Here is a 20,122-nt window from a genome sequence, read left to right on the forward strand (position 1 = left end):
AAACAAAGTGCCACCTTCCCAAAAGGGTTTTTTGTCTTTTAAAAAAATCAAGTAGATTTTTTAAATTTGACACCGTCCATTTAAAGATAAACTCAACTGTTCAGTTTACCAGGTAAAGCTCCACTCAACTATATCGCTGTTTTTCAGAAGCGACCTGGCTATTACAAATGATAGCTCCACGAAATGGCTTACCGCGTGGAAATTTATAGCAGCCAAATACTCGAAATGCATGTTGATTCTGAATGTGGGGGAATAACTGGAGGACCCGGAGAAAAATCCACACGACCACGGGGAGAGAACATGCAATCTCAAAATATACAGGCGTCAGGGTTGGGATAGAACCCACAACCTCCTGCACACCAAGCGAGGTCGTTAACATCTCGCCACCATGGCACCCTAACTTAAAGAAAACGCTTAAAAAACGGCATGTAGATAAAATGGAATACCTGGAAAAAAATATTTAAGTATGAACCGTTGTGTTTTTTATTTAGTCATACGGATAATTCAGATTGCTGGTATTTACAATACATTACCAGCTTTAGACTTTAATCGTATGCTTCACCTAGTATGATTAATATTTTGCTAAATAGCTGGTTTAACTTTTAAAGTTTTGATGTGTTAATGGTGATTGCTAAAAGGCTTGCCAATGCAGTCCTGTGTCACAGGGCTTGTAGTAATCTATAATTTGAATTCACGTATGACTCAGATAAAGTGACCGGTAAGCTTATACCAGACTCTTTCGGATGACTAATAGGCGTGGCCGGTACGCTTTCTGTGAAGCAGCCACACGATTGAACATTAATAGAAAAATGATAAATCCACTTCATGGTTTTACTACAAATAACAAAAAAAGTGCTAGAATTTTCCTATAAAGATTAATATACGTCGAACTGCCGTTGACTGATGACAATCACGCCAAACTAGGTTGAACCAGTTTGGTTAAAAAAAGTAAAAAAAAAGGTTAAAAAAAATATGTTTTACATTTTAGAGACCATTGCAAAATTAGAGTCATCGTAATTTACACGAGACCTTTGCAAAAATGAAGACGTCGTAATTGACGTGTTATTGTTTTACCACGTATGATATTGACGGCCATTTTACCAACAAATTATACATTTTCAGAGGTCGGCGGGGGGGGCACCACATTGGTAAGCATGCAGTATCTTAGAAAACGTTGAACTTTTGGAGATGGGTGTGCGTCGTGCCATTGCAGCGACTATCCGAGCGCGTATATTTTGCGGCCTTTCTTCCACCAGCGTTGCACTTGTACCTGCGTCCACCAAAGGCCTCGGAGCACTAGAATTTCCGCTTCATGTGTGGCTTTCGGGAAAAAGTGGCTTTGCGCTAAGTTCGGGTGGGGGTGGGATGGGGCGTGGGGGTCACCGACGGAATTCCAGCCCCTTAGTGGTCAAAAAACAAACCGCACAATAGGCGTCTATTGAACATTTTCTTAAAGTGGCACCTAGCTCCTTCCCTCGCGCCCCCCTTCCCCCACAACAAAGAGCAATCATTCCCGCCACGGCGGAGCGAAAGCGTCTCAAACGCAACGCGCCAATAGCATGGGGGGAGGGGGGGGCCCTCGACGCGGCAGGCGATTGGCCCAATCCGTAGCGTTTTCAACCAATGGGGCCTCGTCAGCGGGCAACGGGTGAGCAGCGTCGCCCCGCCTTTTCCCGTCTGCCCCCAAAAAGATTGACGGTTTGAGTTCAAACGGACAAGCGTCGTTTGAAAAACGTCACCAGAATGCCCAAGTCGTGTTGGGCGGGAGGGTGCAGCACTTGCAGCAGGGGTGGGAGGGTGCAGCAGGGTGGTTGGGGGGGGGGGCGAAACAGACTGGACCACAATTGTAAGATGCGCTATCATTTGTGTGGAGGTGGAGGCCTCGGGTCGATTCTCTGAGAGCGTGCACCGCGGTCGTCCGGTTGCTTTTTGTACCTTGGGCCCCGCTCTCGAGGGCCCTTTGTTCTTGCTTCCCTTCGGCCGACCTCTTGGCTTCTTGGGCAGCGGTGGGCCTGAGGGTTCCTGCCGGTGGAGACGACCGTGCAACGTTTAACAAATGGCACTGTCCGTTACAAGCATTCTTCCTGGCCTCGGTGGAAGCCCTTGAACCCGAACCCAAAACGCACGAGTGCGCTTTATCTTACAAAGAGTCGCAGCGTTTTCAAATAAATAAAATGTGCCCATGGTACTAAACGCACAACGACGATACGCAATAATGTTAAATGACACAATTAACGTTTCGTAAACATACCCTCAACATAATACGCTCTTACAGTACAGCAATACACACATGGATACAGTTAAGCCCTGTTTACGTTTGAACCACCAATGCTGTTTAAGCACCACAGTACTGTATTGCAGATTGTGGAGCAGTGTCGCTGTATTTAACACACTGCACTATCAGTCGGGTGACCCGAGTTTGATTCCCGGCTATGGCTTAACATCAGTGGCGAGGCAAATCTAATATATAAACCAGTACTGCCTGCCACTCCACCGCTCGCCAACCCGCATTGACCGGCGCGGTGAAGTATGGTCAGATTACCCCCATGACCGACACAGATGGGACGCCCTTTGTCCAACAGTGGATTGACAAAGAGCTGTAATTAGTATTTGTAGATTAACGTTACATGTATCTACGATTGACATCACAACGTTCTAAAAAAAATGGTGTATTCTTTGAATTAAGCTTTAGGGGAAAATCAACGATCGTTCGGTTTCATTGATTGTACCGAATGAAAAAAATACGTGTTCTGACAAAGTAGTGCACTGGACTAATTAGTTTTAAAGAGCAAATAAAAAACAATGACTGAAAACACGTGGGGGGGGGGGAAAAAAAATCACGCGATCACAAAACAATCAACAAATAATTGCACCACACCATTGAACACTTCTCATCACGCTGCTTACAGTTCACCATTAATTAAGTGCATCGCTGGAACCTGTGCTCGCAATGTTCTCACCATACTTGGGCATCAGTTCCTAAGCAACGCTGATTAAGTAGCCCGCAACAGGACTAGGCAAGTCCACCCCAGGTGCAGCTAGGTATAACGCAATTTTACAAAGAGAAAATCCTCCTTTTTTAATGCACCCCACCCCCCATTGTAACATGCCATGTTCCATGGTTCCCCCCTCCCCCACCCCCCTGGTCCAGAGCTGTGAAGCACCAAAACATCAAGATACCAGAAATGCCAGCAAGTAGTTTGAACCTTCAACGAGGAGTCCCCGTCTCCATAAACTATTTCGCAGACTTTCTTTTCATATTTACGTGGTGGTGGTGGTGGGGGAGGGGGTGAAAGTTCCGTTGGTGAACACCTCTTTGTGGTCGGTGTGGTCAGGGGTGCACCGGTTTTCCAAAGTTCAACACCTCTGGCCAATCAGCAGGTACATCGGCCGTCCATAACGGACAAAGTTTACTCAACCGCGTCACCCAAGATTTTGCCGGTCTTTCGCTCAAGATAACCGTTTTAAACAAAACACGATTCCCACAGAGACCGTGGCTGCTCCAGTTAAGATAGCTGTCCCTTAACAACCAAGGACACACGTTCGGTGCAAATGCAACATACACCGATGACAAACAATGCCTTGACATATCCTGATCAATCTGCGCACCTCCGACTAGCGGGTTGTCTCCATACGGTGCAAAAGAAGACATTTAACAAAGTACGGTGTGAAGGAAATTCAACGTACATACATACACCAAGCCATTTTTGCGTAACCCAATTTGTCCCTTGAAAGTACTAAACTACTTTAGTTTGGCTAAATATATTAATTGTATTTCACAAATCTAAGATTCGTCAGACAACAAATATGCATTGTTTATAAGTAACCATATTAGGATGATTACAGTACAGCTCATATAAATATTTAACATATAAGTAGAAATAAGGTTTAAATCACAACATATACGTCGACCAGAAGAACATATCTACCGAGCAAAGGTGAAATATTAAACATCTAAAACAGTCACTGCAAATTTTACAAAGTACATATATTAACTGCCATTAGATATGAACAAAGCGTATAATGTAATAATTACCTTGATACGTAGTAACAGGGAAAAGTTTATATTAATTTACAATAAATAATCCATGGTCCGACAATACATTTGTAATTCATGAAAACTATTCGAGTAGCACATTTCCTACCAACGTGCACCAAGAATCACCCTCCATTTTCCAAATGCAATCCCATTCAGTCTCATCATGTCCATCAAGCATACGGCATCATCAAATAAGTCATGAGGCTATTCAAACGTCAATATATTTAGCTACGACGTTGTGCCGCATACTGTTTGTAAAACTTTGGCAAAATGTGCGATTCTCTTGAACAAGATTTGATCAAAGGACCAAGTTGGTTGTGACTTTCATTTTGGGGAACACACTCCATTGGGTAATGCCAAAAAATGGGTGGCCCCGGTTATCTGAAGCAATCTCGAGATTGTGTTCAATATAACTTTAAAAACACACAAACAAATGTGACAGGAAATGGAAAAGGTGAGTAAGGTCAAACTAAACTTTCTAGCAATGTTACAAAGCCAGAAGCCCCCCACCACCACCACCCAATAATGGCAAACAAAAACTCCCACACAAACCACACACACACATACCGCAAGCCAGCCACAAATATAATTTAAACACAGGGAGGAAAGAAAAAAGCACATAAACAAAAACATTACCCTTAAGTATGGAGCAAAAAACAACACCGAGTCGTGTGGCAATGGCGTGAGGTGTAAATTCATCCTGATCGGTCTGCTAAGAGCTTGGAAGCTTCCTCGCTCAGCAGTTACACACAAGACTGATTTGGTTGAGGAACGGTGTTTTTTGGGGGAAAAGCAGCTTTGGTCGTGAATGGGGAAGGCGTAATATCCCCACGATTTCCACGCAGCAGAAGCAGCGATAGGAAAAACACCGACTGGGGGGCCTCGAGTGACAAGAGTGAGGGTGGCCCGAGATTTTGTCCACCCAATTTTGTCACTTGTGTTTTTGGAGCAGACGCAACGTGGGTGGGGGTGGGCATGGTGGTGGCGGCTGTTACTCAATAGGACAGTAACCTAGAAAAACAAGACTTCTCTTAAATTTCTAATGGCAAAAAGGAGAATGCAACCCTTTAAGAAGATTAACAAGGAGCCTTAAAAAAAACAAGGAAATAAATTGTCGAGAAGGATTGGCGTTTTGAGCAAGGATTGAGATTTTACAAAAATAAACCAGTTTTGAGATGAGTTTTTTTTGTGTTAGATCGCGTAAATATATAAATGTGTCATTAAAACCCGCCACCACCCGACACAGCCAAATAGTAAGGGTTGTCACGTAAACAGAACATGCCAATTCGTCACTAGTATAGCACGCCGGTGTGTTGGAGAGCCAAGCCACAACATTTACAAACTGAGCATTTTCATTGGCAGTTATAGCACTTATATGCAGTAAACGAAGCTTTCACATAGTTCGTTTGAATCTCCACGGTATGTGTTGCCACATTTGATGTGACGGTTATCTCTGTAGAATTGAACATTACGTTTATTTGGAAAATCTTAACCTTGCCGTTCGTTTCATGTAATGGCGAGGAGTTATTGCGGCCTTTGTGCTTTTTCGCAAACTGTGAACTTTTGGAGTTTTTTTCTCTCAGGTGTGTTTTAAGCTTTATTTTCTTTTTAGCGAGATGCAACAGCAAGTTTGAAACCCTCGTCCGCTAGCGGGCTTGAGAGAGTTATAAAATGTAAATTTTTTACCTTTCATAATTATTTAAACTCAATGTGAGTGGGGTTTTTCATGTTAACAAAATACGCCAATTTGCAATGCCCATCGCTTGTGCTAACCAGTGCAGTACCTGTGCAGACGGAACCGGCAATTGTTTAATGTTTTCTTCCTCTTTCACTCCCCTTAAGAGAGAAAACCACCCTGAGCTAACTCAACCAATCCATTTCCCAACAACAAACGCCATTCACAATGCGTTCTGCGGATAGTTCCACGACCCACAGAATATTTTCACCTGCCGCTCAACAGCATAACAGCAGCATCATGATGCTCACAAACACGCTCCAAATGAAGCCTCCCCTACGTGCACAGTGCGGCCCATGGATTTGAATTAGCCACGGAGCATTAAAAAAAAGATACATTTCTTGCCCACATAAACTCACACAATAACCAAACGTGTTCAATTTAAAAACAGGGGGGGGGGTTGTTTTTAGAGTTGTCCTATTATTATTTTTTGTACCTTCACTCAACAAGTGAATCGTCAATTCTGGGCCATTTGAGATGATTATTCAGGCACTTTGAGGCTTGCTCGACGGGCAGGCTTTGACGAGAGAGGTCCTTGCCATGTGCTCTCGCTATGGGGATGAAGAAGCCGCCTCGCCACTCACTCTCCTGTTACAGAGCTCACCTATTCACACTCCCCCACTGTTCACACTCCTCACACTATTCACATAACATCCCCCCTCTCACCCAGCCCCCCCCCTCCACTCTCCCGTTACAGAGAAGCTCACCTATTCACTCCCCCACTATTCACACACACCCTCACCCAGCCCCCTATAAAATACAACAGTCGTCTTAAGTTCTTTCGAAAGAACTAAGAGTATGAATCCTTGCAGTCACGAAAGCTTCAAAACTAGAATTAAAGTCGTCTTAAGGTTTATCGTGCAACGTTACAGAATGCACTCCACTCGTGTTCACGGTCTGCGTCTGTGCCCGCCGGACGCAGCACTATTCGCTCGCCTAGTATCGACCTCATCACCTATTCGGGCACATAAACCACCGAACATGTTGGGCCGAGTTTTAATGTTGCAACCTTACTAAACGCACGGACCATTCACCCTGGCGTACGGACACGCCGTGGGCTGCGACCGACGAACGCCGAGGCATCACAACGCTCACAACACATCGGCTGGCCAACTCCAGCACTTAGAGGGCATATCCCTCGCAACCTATTCGCACCCCCAAATCGCTGTGCGAATAGTCGGGGGGGGGGGGGGGACCTACCACCCCACTTGCCCAGAGAAGGCTGCTAATCGTTTCGGGGTTGCATTGTCAACGACGACGACAAACCGAACGAGCCCACGTTGTTAAGCGACAAAGCCATCTCCGTCTAAATCTGCCGAGCGTCTTTTATCAACCGGTGCGGGCTATAGGGGATCCCTTAATTGTGTGAATAATATAATTCATGTTGGGGGGGGGGGTGTAGAACGTCTTTTAACTTTTCAAAATGCACGGACGGACACGAGTTGGAGTGTTAAAAAATAAGAATAGGTTTGTAACCCTTTCTGGCACTAGAACAGGAGGTGTTTAAGATGTTCAAACACCAAATTAGAAAGCTTTTGCGAGGAATCGAGTTCGCGTTAACCACACACACGCACACGCGCGCGTGCGCGTTACTTGTGGTGAACATGTTTTAACATCTTAACACCTCCTGTTTTATTAGCGGACAGGGCAAAGCCTATTCTTATTTTTGTTCATACTTTGATACTGGCAAACAAGGGTCCCCATGAATCGCTGTGTTTGCTGTGACTGAGCAATGCTTTAAGGCAACGCCAACTTTGTGCGTTTTGTGCTTTGCGTAGCCAGCAACAAAACGCAGCGATCTACGTGATTTGCCAAGACGGGTGCCCCCCCCCCCCGTATTTCGTCTTTTCGCTCTTCGCGTTTCTATATCGCGTTGGGGAAAACCAATTTGTGTAACAGTGCACACGTTTGTTCACGGTTGACGCGCGACTTCTACGAGACTTTGTGCGCTTTTGAACGTACGAATAGTTATAAACGGAGCGCTTAGTGTAGACAATGTTGTTGTTTCCCTGTTGACTTTGTGAATGGAGTTCCCGAGTGAATGTGTGAGTCGACCGCTTTACTGTGTATGTACGCCTGCAGCTGCAATTGCTGTAGCCTTGTGATGTATATACGCGTTTGTCTGCAGTTGAAATTAACCTGCGAATAGCTGATGTTGAGAAGAGAGGAGTGCCTGTAAGTTTTAGATCATTGTGAATAGGCATGACTACGGACATCACGCGTTCCCTGTACAGTTGTTGAATTGTACCTGTGAGCGAGTGGACGAATGCGGGTTAAGAAATCGATTCGACCTTTGTACGTTTGTTTTGAATATTCACAGAGATTGTGAACGAGCCGGTGTTGCGGAATTGATGAGATAGAGAGAGATGTGCCTACCCGGTGTACGTGACATTGAATAGTATCAGTTGGACATCCGATACGATTAATCAAACCATAGTTCGCCCGTGATGAGTTGAATCTGATATATGTTTTAACTCGAGTCGATTATTAGAAGTGTGCGCGCGCCTGTGTAAGTCATCAGAGGAGAACAACAACAACAGACAAAGTGTGTGGGGGTGTGGCGGTGTGTGGGGGGGCAACCTGAGGCTTTCGTGGTCGTCCGCGACCTCGCTTGAGGGGCTGCTCTGTCGATGGGGTCCCGGCAGCACCGCGTTCAGAGGGTCCCTCCGTATCGCTCATGGTTGAAGAACGGTACAAAGGGGGGAGGGGGGTGTCGGTGTCTGTGACATGGGGAGAGGCAATACAAGAGCAGCAGCGGCGGCAGCAAAGGGAAGGGGTTGTTAGTTCGCGGGTGCACAAGGATGGCAACGAAACGGCAAGCACTGCGTGGCACGCGCGCAAAAATAAATTGCGGTCTAAATTACGACGGCAATAACTAGCGGATGCCTGCGGGTTGAGAAGGAATTTCAGTCGCCGAGTGGCGGAATGAAACAAATAAGAATTACAAAATAAACACCGACCGTACACGCCAATTGCAGTTCGGCGCAACAATAGCCATTCTCAACGCAGCGGGTGGTGGTGATGGTTGTGCAGTTGAGGCCGCGCTGAAATATCACTCTACAATGCTAACATTAAAGTCGATGCATACTTACGTAGTTACTGTTGGGGAAAAGTAACCGGCCGAGGCTACGGTTGTTATTGTTCAGCAGCAGCACAACACGTGTGCTGCTGCTGTGCTGTTAAGCTATTGTTACGAATTACAGGAATACCAATGTCGTTATATAGACTGTAGGATCCTAGGCTCCTATATAACACGGCGCAACAACCGTATAAAGCCCGTATACTAACACATTGCCGATGGTCATGCACACACGGTATTTACACCGACCACATGTATACAATGCCCGTGTTATTTATCCGTACAGTACCGTACTATTGGTACTACCTGTGCAATAATCTCGCCTGCGTATCCTCTAATACTCATCCCCCATCCTAATGCCTGCATAAGCTTATACGCTCACTAATACCGATGTAGCCGTAATACTGATGTAATGCTATATATATAAGAAGAGGTAAGACGGCGGGCACATTGTACCGTAACGATACGTATAAGAATACATACCTGCTCCTACATGAACACTAGCGTGCACGACTGCGACTCCACTAACGCAGCGTATAATACTGTCGTGTGAATAATAATAATACCATATGCATCACTGCACGTATACCACCACTTAGTATGTACAACAATAATTATACGAAACAAATGTCCCTTTAATAAACACAAAATCAGACGCGATCTTAAGCAGCTCAAACAACAATAATAATAAGACGCGCTACAAAACAGATTTGATTTTTTTTGTTCAAAGAAGAGACATTAATTTCCTAACGCTGTACGAATGAGAATAGCGAATGCGCATTGCATCGATCGGCAAGTGCTCTTCGAGCCAAGGTGGAAAGCAGCAGCAAGCACTTAGCAACTATGGCAGCAGCAGCAGCATCAGCAGCAGGAGAAGAAGAAGAACACACCGGAGAGACACAGCGGAGCGTGCGAAAGGCCCCGCTTACAAGCAGTCGGAATTAAATACACAAAGCGAAGGGGTGGAAGAGGAGTGAGAGCCAGCCCTCTCTTTTGCTCTCTCTCGCGCGCTCTCTCTCTCTCTTTTTGTTTTTCACCCTTACCCGTGGGTGGGACGGAGGAAGCGGTAGAAAAAGGCAAAAAAAATTCGGGAAAAAAAATTGCGAGCGCTGGGGCTGCTGCTGCTGCTGCTATCGCCCTTCTGGCATGCGGCCAAATGTGGCGTTCAACACCGCGTATTGAGAGGACGAGCGCTTTACAGCCTTCCCCTCCCTCGCCTCCTCCTCCTCCCTCCCTCCCTCTCCTCCTCCCTCAGCCTCCCACCCAGCCAGCCACTGCAAACCCACCCACCTACCCAGCCACTGCATCCCTCACCCACCCACGGCCACACAGCCACCTAAGCCACGCGCGCGCGCACACCTTTTACATTCAGTGAGACGCTCACCCACACACACACAGGACAAAGATCCCCAGTTTCGGCTTCATCAGACTGTCGGGGCAACTGCTGTGAGCGAGCACCTATGAAGGCACACACACACACCTATCTCCCGATAAATGTATGCACCTATATTCCAGACACGCATCCACCCACCCACACATCCACTTACGCACATTAAGAATCGCCGAACAACAGGTCTATCAACCCACCTACCACGAATGTATTCACATACCCACACATCTACCAGGGAACCCTTCAACCACTTACCTTCTAAAATATGCATTCACCTACCAACCAATATACAGCCAACCTGTAATAATTCAAAACCTTACTCACTGACTCAGATACCCACACACACCCACTCCAAGTTACCAGTCACCCTCCATTCATTGAGATTATTATCCGAATGCACACCCATCCGCCGACCAGGCTTCAGACATTGAAAACATCGCACGTACCCGCCCATCTACCCACCTATCAACCAATTTCCAGTCATCCTCCAAATGCACAAGCACCTGCCTTTCAGACACTGCAACCATCACACTCATACCAACCAGCTTCCATTCGATGGAAACTGTTCTCAAAAAATATATCATCGACCTTTCAGCTGCTGTCAGGTCAATTAACACTTCATGGGTCCACTCACTTTAGTGACCAGTCCCGAAAGCCATCAAACAGCCACTGAACAAATCAGCCACCATCCAACCACGGTAACACTTACCTACCTAAGCCACATTTAGTAACCATGCTTGAAATCGATGTGTTTATTCGGGAAAGTATCACGGAGGTTTAAAGACTATCCAGGGAGGGCTCTGCTTGAGATGTTTGGCCAGTTACTTTTCGAGTATTTTGGGGTGTGGACCAAAACTGAAGTGTCTCGAGAAAATCAACACAAGTGGAATTAAAAAAAAACATAAACTCTGCAATCCATTGGAATGAACCTACTTGCTGTACACCTACAGGCGAATCAATGCCCCCTGCAGGTTATGTTAAAGGCTTGCTTACCTCTCACCAACACGTCGATTCCAAAAATGCTTGCAGTGACCGATACATATTGTTACCGAAAAGGTTAGTCTCGGTGTTTGGTGTCATGTGGCTCTGGGCCAGACGAAATGAAGTCGCGGGACGTCTCTTGCCCATAGATCATAGGTTCGTCGTTCATGACATACATAGGCACGCGCCTATATATTACACGTCCATCATCAACGTTCTACATTTAGGACGTATACTGTACAGTATATGCACATGTAGTGCATGTAGATAATGTGGTTACGTGTCTATGTTTCGGATATTGTCATGTACCGTTCACATAACACACCTGCTGCGCATGCATATTTTATGTAACACGTTGCCTATTGTTATGATTACGTTTGTTTATCCTGAAAAGCCCGAGTCTTGGGAGGGTCTTGCCAAGTGTTCGCAGTCGGGGGGCGATCTTGCTGTGTAATCCGAATTGAGAACATTTGCGGGTAATTTTTCAACTCTAGGATAATGTTTGCCTAATACCAATTCTATTGTATGTCGATTGGTATTTTTTTTTACAAACAATACAATTTACACAGCATATGCTGTGCCCATATCGTTGTGGATACGGCACATATTTTGGCGGGGGGGGGGGATAACCATGAATAAACAATACCATTGAGCCTAAAGGAGAACAAACCCAATCAGTGCATATTGCCTGCAGTTGACGAATGCATCCGAAAACACAAACAAAGACAATGCAAGCAAGAAAAGAAAGGTGACAGAGCGTGTGGAGGCTGAGAGAGGCCCATGCTTGGATTTACACTCAGACAGAAGGAGAGAGGGGACGCGTGGATGACGGGACGAGATGGAAGTTCAGGACATCACGAAGAGAGTTGATGGTTCATGGTCAAGGCGAATGACAGAGTGGCAGCCAGAGAAATCAACTTGGCCAAAAGGACGACCACCTGATTTCTTTTTCATTTTACCAGCTAAGGCCCACCGAACTATGTTGCTCTCTTTCAGAAGCGACCTGTCCACAAATTGATAGCCCAACGAAGTGGCTTATCGCGTGGAACATTTTACAGCGGTCAAATGCTCTACTCTAAAAACACGTTAATTCTAAATGTGTTTGGGAGGGGGGGGGAGACAGGACCCGGAGAATAATCAACGCGACCACGGGGAGAGAGACACGCAAACTCCAAATGTACAACAGGCGTCAGGGTCATGATTGAACCCCACGCCGCTCCTGTATACCAAGGCGAGATCAGCGCACTGTATTATGTATGCACCAGATCGGTTGTTACATCACGAGGCCTCAAAGGGTGGAAGCCTTCATCAAGCGGTAGATCAAACATGGCGAAATGATGATGCACACACATGACACGGTGTATAAATTGACTCACGAGTGCACACCCCCCCCCCAACTCCCTCACCCCTCCCCCAAAGCCAGGCAGACCCCCCCACACACAGCGCTCCCCCACCCCCACTGCTCACCCCCATCACACACTCTCCCTTGCATACCCCCACGACCCACCCGCACATACATCCTAACTACATACACATTACACACCTCCACCAAACACACACACACCACATGCTCACAAACACATACCCACCCCCTCCCCCCACTCACACAGCCTGATCACAGACACACACGACAATCATCCCCTCACCCCACACTGATCCTCACCCCATCCCCCATTCCCCCACACACACACGCACAGTCACCACCACACACAGCCACATACAAATACTATACATCCCCCAACCACCACAACACACACACACAGAGAAACACAACAAAGACAAACACCCCCTGTGTAGCCTTAACAGAATGTTGGGGCAAGTGCTGTTAGTGAGCACCTATGAAACACAACACACCCAGAAACACAACATACACACACACACAGACCCATCACCACGGCCGCATACAGACACTATGAACCCCCACCAAACCACACACAGAGAACCACAACACACACATACACCCATACACAAACTATTCACCCCAACCACCACAATACATACACACAAAACAACAACACACACACACACAAGCCCATCACCACACACAGCCACATACACTTACTATGCATCCCCCAACCACCACAACACACACACACACAAACCCACAACACACACAGCCGCATACACTTACTATGCATCTCACAACCACCACAACACACACACACACAAACCCATCACCACACACAGCCACATACACTTACTATGCATCTCACAACCACCACAACACACACACACACAAACCCACAACACACACAGCCGCATACACTTACTATGCATCTCACAACCACCACAACACACACACACACACAAACCCATCACCACACACAGCCACATACACTTACTATGCATCTCACAACCACCACAACACACACACAAAACCATCACCATACACAAACCCATCACCACACACAGCCACATACACTTACTATGCATCTCCCAACCACCACAACACACACACACAAAACCATCACCATACACAAACCCATCACCACACACAGCCACATACACTTACTATGCATCTCACAACCACCACAACACACACACACACAAAACCATCACCACACACAAGCCCATCACCACACACAGCCACATACACTTACTATGCATCCCCCAACCACCACAACACACAAACCCATCACCACACACACAAACCCATCACCACACACAGCCACATACACTTACTATGCATCTCACAACCACCACAACACACACACACACACAAAACCATCACCACACACAAACCCATCACCACACACAGCCACATACACTTACTATGCATCCCCCAACCACCACAACACACACAAACCCATCACCACACACACAAACCCATCACCACACACAGCCACATACACTTACTATGCATCCCCCAACCACCACAACACACACAAACCCATCACCACACACACAAACCCATCACCACACACAGCCACATACACTTACTATGCATCCCCCAACCACCACAACACACACACACAAAACCATCACCATACACAAACCCATCACCACACACAGCCACATACACTTACTATGCATCCCCCAACCACCACAACACACAAACCCATCACCACACACACAAACCCATCACCACACACAGCCACATACACTTACTATGCATCCCCCAACCACCACAACACACACAAACCCATCACTACACACACAAACCCATCACCACACACAGCCACATACACTTACTATGCATCCCCCAACCACCACAACACACAAACCCATCACCACACACAGCCACATACACTTACTATGCATCCCCCAACCACCACAACACACAAACCCATCACCACACACAGCCACATACACTTACTATGCATCCCCCAACCACCACAACACACAAACCCATCACCACACACACAAACCCATCACCACACACAGCCACATACACTTACTATGCATCCCCCAACCACCACAACACACACAAACCCATCACCACACACACAAACCCATCACCACACACAGCCACATACACTTACTATGCATCCCCCAACCACCACAACACACACACACAAAACCATCACCATACACAAACCCATCACCACACACAGCCACATACACTTGCTATGCATCCCCCAACCACCACAACACACAAACCCATCACCACACACACAAACCCATCACCACACACAGCCACATACACTTACTATGCATCCCCCAACCACCACAACACACACACAAACCCACAACGCGCACACACAGACGCAGTCACCCTACCCCACACACAGCCGCACGCCCATCCCCCAGCACGCACTGCGCCTGCCCCCGCGGTGCGTGCGCCTCTCAGTAACGTGAGGCTGGATTGGCGGCAAGCCCAGTCCGCGGAGTCCGTGGGCCCAGTCCGCGGAGTCCGTGGACCTAGTCCGTGGGGTTTCATGGTCCCATTCCGTGGGGTTTCATGGGACCAGTCCACGGACTCTGTTAAGGAGTTAGTTGCATGAGTTCGGTCCCTGAAGCTGGAACAGGGAGCCAGTCAGTGGGCATAGACGATGGCGATTAAAGTGTTCCTAATGAGCTCAGCTCATCTGTCCTTGAGCCAGCCCAGGGAACCAAGATTACCGTGTAGCCCTTTCTACATTTCAAATGTGCAACGGTGGCACCATTGGTTGGCACGCATTGGGCTCTGAACCTCAGCCACCCGAGTGTCAAATTGCAGCCACAGCTTTTATCGGTGGCAAATAATATCTGAACTGGTCCTGGCCGCCCCCTGTCCACCAATCGATCCGCATTGACCAGAGTGGTGAAGTATGGTCAAATAACTCCCATGACCGAAGTGATATGGGGAAGCCTTCATCCAGAAGTGGATTGAAAATGGCTGTATTGTTACATTTCAGAGTAATAAATTGGTTTAACTACCCTTTTGAGGTGGATTCTAAATGCCAATGTTGAGAGAAATAACTCGCAAATCATTAACTGCCTGATGATGCGTTAATTATAACAATTATATCTTCGGCTGATGGGAGTAATAGCTCATTATTTAAACCTTGGTTTACATAAACGGTTTCATAAAACAATTTGCACTAAAGCAAATTCACACGAGCCCAGTCCACGAACCCAGTCAGTAACTCCGCCGTGCTTTTCCCAACACAATAATATTGTCATTGGGCCAAACTTTTAAATGTCACAACTTCCACAAACGTTGTCCCATGTCCGCCCATTCACATATTGCACTTTCTGAAATGTGCGTGACCCAAGGGAAGCTGCCCTGGTGTTAATCGTCAGCACAGTGGACTTGCCATCCGGAGCTTATCGGTTTGACTCCACCTCCCGGCGCGGCAGTTGAAGCAGTGGAGCACGTTTCTTCAAAAATATGATTACTCCTCCGCTGCCCTCCGCCCGCCTCTGTCCCTACCAGCCACCATAAATGGGTTCCCCACAGTTCAGCGGCAGGTCGCGTGTGTGGTGGGGTCAAGTGTGAGTACGTACGCCGAACTCTTCTCAAGATGTCTGGCCAGCGTGGAAGAGACCAAATACACGGACGCCTCTAATTACAAAAATTCGACTTCCGAACTTTCAGAGATACGAACAAACCTGTCTGTGTGTCCAGTTGCCTGTTCGGACCAAGAATCGTAAAGTTCAACCTCCGCGCAATAGATGACGGTGGTGGCATCTACATCTGCAGAACGCGAAGAACCAGTGGCATCTACAGGAGATTATACAATTTTTAAATACATTCCCCGTGTTTAGTACACATTTCGTACAACATGTTTGGAATCGACAGGAGTAAAGTTGGACTTACGAACACATCGACTTACGAACAGACCTCTGGAACCTAATTCGTTTGTAAGTGGAGGAGTCCCTCTACCCGCCACAGCTCCCTCTAGAGGAGGGCCTTCCATGAGCAGTGGCGTGAACAACAGATGCATTTTCGGGACTGCATCTTTACCTTTGATCTGCGATTTTTTTTTTACTTTTTTTGTGTGTTTACCACACGGTGACTAAAACAACTTTTGCGGTTCGTACGTTCGTCGCGTGCGAGCAAATCTGCGCACTCATTACCGGCGCTCCGCTGGAATCAGTTACCAGGTTCTGACTTTCGCAAAGCGGTAACCGATTCTCCTAAGCTGTTGCCAATTTATATGTCCAACAACAAAATGTAAGTGAAAATGAATCATGGTTACTTATATACGGCAATATTATTGCAGATTATATATAGTTTAACCTCCGTGTACGTGTGCGTGTATGCATTGTAGGATGGAGGTTATGCATTTAGCTCGAGGCCATATAACACTACCTTATATTAAGCATTGCATGTGCGAACAGCCTCAATCCACCGCTGGATTGAGGGCCTCCCCCATGCCGTGCGGGTCATTGGGGTCGTTTGACCGCACTTCACCACGTTCGTCAAGAATTGGGAGCATAAAAGTCAAGTACAACACTGATCTCACTCTGCATTTCAGCTTTGTTGGCCGCGACGTTTCGCATGGCAGCCTATCCGTGCGTGGTGTTTACCAATCTAAGCACAATCCAGACACAAACCTGCTTAGCTTCCGAGATCTGATAAGATTGAGGCTCATTCCTGGTCATTTGTCCATAGGGTCAATATATGTTTTTACGTTGTGCTATGTGAGTTGTATATATGTACTGTATGTTAAACTTCTTTAGCCAACTGTGCGAATCGGAGGTGCCGGGGGAAGGGCAAAAAAAATTAACACAAAAAAACAGTTCTGAATGAATGAGTTTTAAATCTAGATTCAAAAGTGCATCGTGGCTGAGCGGTGCAGTGGTTAGTCCACCTCTGTTGTGAACTCGGCCACCTGAGTTCAATTCCTGGCAACAGCTTCCATCGGTGGTGAATTATACTGGTAGGAACCCACTGGGATCCACCAGCCCACAGGGGATTATTGTGTCCGTCCGTCCGTCGTGCAGGGAGGGGCTGGGTGGGGAGGGGAGGGTGGGGTGGGGCTGGGTGGGGAGGGTGGGGAGGGGCTGGGTGGGGAGGGTGGGGCTGGGTGGGGGGTGGGAGGGGTGGGGCTGGGTGGGGAGGGGTGGGAGGGGCTGCTCACCCCGTGGTGCCGATTATAAAACTCAACGTTTAACCTACTCACGCCGGCTTGTGCCCGCCCTCACAGTCGGCCATATTTGCGGAATACACCACGTCGCCGTTGACCCTGGCCATTGACCGAGCAACCCAACGTTCCTACCAGCTCCCTCCGCAGGAATGTGTTACCTGAACCACTCCTGGCCACCTCCCTTAACCACTCTGTACTGACCAGCGTGGTGAGGAATGGTCAAACAATCCTCATGGTAGACATGGCATGGGGAGACCTTCATCCAGCAGTTTATTGACATGGGGATTAAATTATTTATTTTATGATTAACATTATACCAAGAATGTTGTATCGTGTAATTTCCCATACCTACGTGCAATAATGAATCATACGTGTGGGGGGGGGGGGGGGTTATTCGTGGTTAGCGGTCTATACTTGTGAAGTGCAGCATACGCGTAATGCACGACTGTTATGTAACTATTACATTACCTTGTTCTTAGCTCGCTCATAATCATTGCGTGTTATCAAGCACACATGATCTCAACAAAGTAGCAGGAAGTAGAGGAACATGTTCTTCCAAGTGAACGGCGGAGCCCGCTAGCCACGTGGCTTTACAAGTTGGGAGCCTGCGCCACGATTGTTGCATTGTCACCAGACCTGTTAATGCGGCCCATCGTGCATTGCCACAATTGTTCAGGGTGAACAATACGCTGCGTGTAATGTGCCGTGTTTGTGGTTTTACAACGAAAGGGTAACATAAGCCCAGCTGCAGCCCGTTTACGCACATCGTGTAATTCCCCCACACGTGCAGAGTCCTGGTAAGCAAAGACAAAGATCCCCCGTGTAGACTGAACAGACTTGTTGGGGCAAGTGCTGTTAGCGAGCACCGGTGCAGTTGTCACATGAGCGAGTGGAGCCGACACAATAACAAGGCAGGCAAGTCTGTTCATGACCTCGAGGTGTCAAACAGTGGCCACAGCACGCCGCTCTATTGGCCCCGGCGACACGAGTTTGATTTCCAGCCGTGACTTTCATCAGCCGCGTGTGATATCTGATTCGATTCTGGGTCGCCCCCCCTCCTGCACCAGCCCACACTGACCACAGTTGGTTATGTATGGTGGTAGCGAGGTCTTAATCCAGCAGTGGATTGAGAAAGGGCTGTAAATTGTACCAATTGTAGCATTGTCTTCTATGCAAACGAGTTGAGCGGATACTGAGATGCCTCCTTATATAAATTAAACGTGGGGAAAAAAATGTAATAGTGAGATTCAATATTTATAGTGCAAGATTAAAATTATAAATATTTACAAAATCTGTCAAAAATGACACAATATGACACGAAAACGCAGTTTGAATATGTTTTCAACGTTGAAAGTTATTTCGACGTTGTGTAATTGTATTACGCAAACGTTTAGCGAGAGCTCACAAATGTTGAGTTGGAATAGAAGGTCATATCCAATTGCGTGTCGCTTGTTAGCCCGAACTTGCTACAGTTACGGCACATCCGTTTCTAAAGAATGTTTACATTTATAAAGAAAAAACGCCCAAAAACTTACAGTGTTGTCTTTTTTTTACATATATAGTGTTGCCCCGTAAGCTGTCTCAATTTAGGAGGCTCATCACTCGTGCAAAAATGCTGTCAGTCAAGGTTACGTCTGTGCGTGAGTCCGTGCGTGATTCCGTGCGTGTGTGTGTGGGGAGCGGTGGTGTAGCGGTTTGTTCGTTGCGCTATGAAACCGGCGACCCGAGTTTGATTCCCGCTCACGGCCAACAACACCAGTGACGAATATCTGAACCGGTCCTGGACCTCCCCTAGGTTGGCTCAGCCTAAAATTAGGACCTGGTGCGGTGCGTACACATCACCACTGGGGAGACAAGGGCGGTCGGGCGTGGTGCTGGTCACCCACCCCCTAGTGTGCCGTTCCGGCCTTCATAGGTGCTCGCTAACAGCACTTGCCCCTACAGTCTGTTCAGGCTATATGGGGGGGGGGGATCTTTGTCTATGTTTTTTGAGCCCTCATTGTCAAGTTTGGGACAGAACAAGTTTGACTTTTCGCTTTTTTTTCAATGACAACACACCGACGTCGGATTTAGTGGAGATCAACAGGGAGAAATGGATTTGAAGCTCGGGGCAGCAGGCCCTTTCCCACGGCCGCTGGATGGGTCTGGGACGAGAAGGAATTTCAGCAAGGCTCTGTTATGCATACCCACAGCCCCTCCCCCCCGCACCCTCGGAGTCCCAACACCCAACCCCCACCCCAACTCGCTCCAGCCACCACCATCACCACCTTCTCCTCCTCCACTCTCCAACCCCCTCCCCCACCCTCTCAAATCCCCATGTCTCTAATAATATAATCGCCTGCAAAATCCAGGGACAGGGCACTTATTGCCACAGTGTCGTGCA

General features: G+C 47.3%; 1 protein-coding gene across 2 annotated transcripts in view; it reads right to left on the reverse strand.

Moving 5' to 3' along the window:
• Positions 1 to 10,074, reverse strand: part of HMGA2 (high mobility group AT-hook 2) — a 67,979-nt gene extending 57,905 nt beyond the window's left edge. Inside the window, exons 1-3 of one of the 2 annotated variants that reach the window (XM_078871255.1) lie at positions 9,897 to 10,074; positions 8,355 to 8,494; positions 1,936 to 2,022 (exon numbers count right to left, since the gene is read on the reverse strand). In XM_078871255.1, the coding sequence (XP_078727381.1) occupies positions 1,936 to 2,022; positions 8,355 to 8,453 (186 nt within the window). In that variant the 5' untranslated portion in view covers positions 8,454 to 8,494; positions 9,897 to 10,074. Of the gene's footprint in view, positions 1 to 1,935; positions 2,023 to 8,354; positions 8,495 to 9,743; positions 9,859 to 9,896 lie in introns of those variants that run through there. The other variant, XM_078871254.1, reaches the window with a different exon arrangement.
• Between the last annotated feature and the right edge of the window lie 10,048 nt (positions 10,075 to 20,122).

Source organism: Lampetra fluviatilis, chromosome 32 (genome assembly GCF_964198595.1).
Source record: "Lampetra fluviatilis chromosome 32, kcLamFluv1.1, whole genome shotgun sequence".
NCBI classification, from domain to species: domain Eukaryota; kingdom Metazoa; phylum Chordata; class Hyperoartia; order Petromyzontiformes; family Petromyzontidae; genus Lampetra; species Lampetra fluviatilis.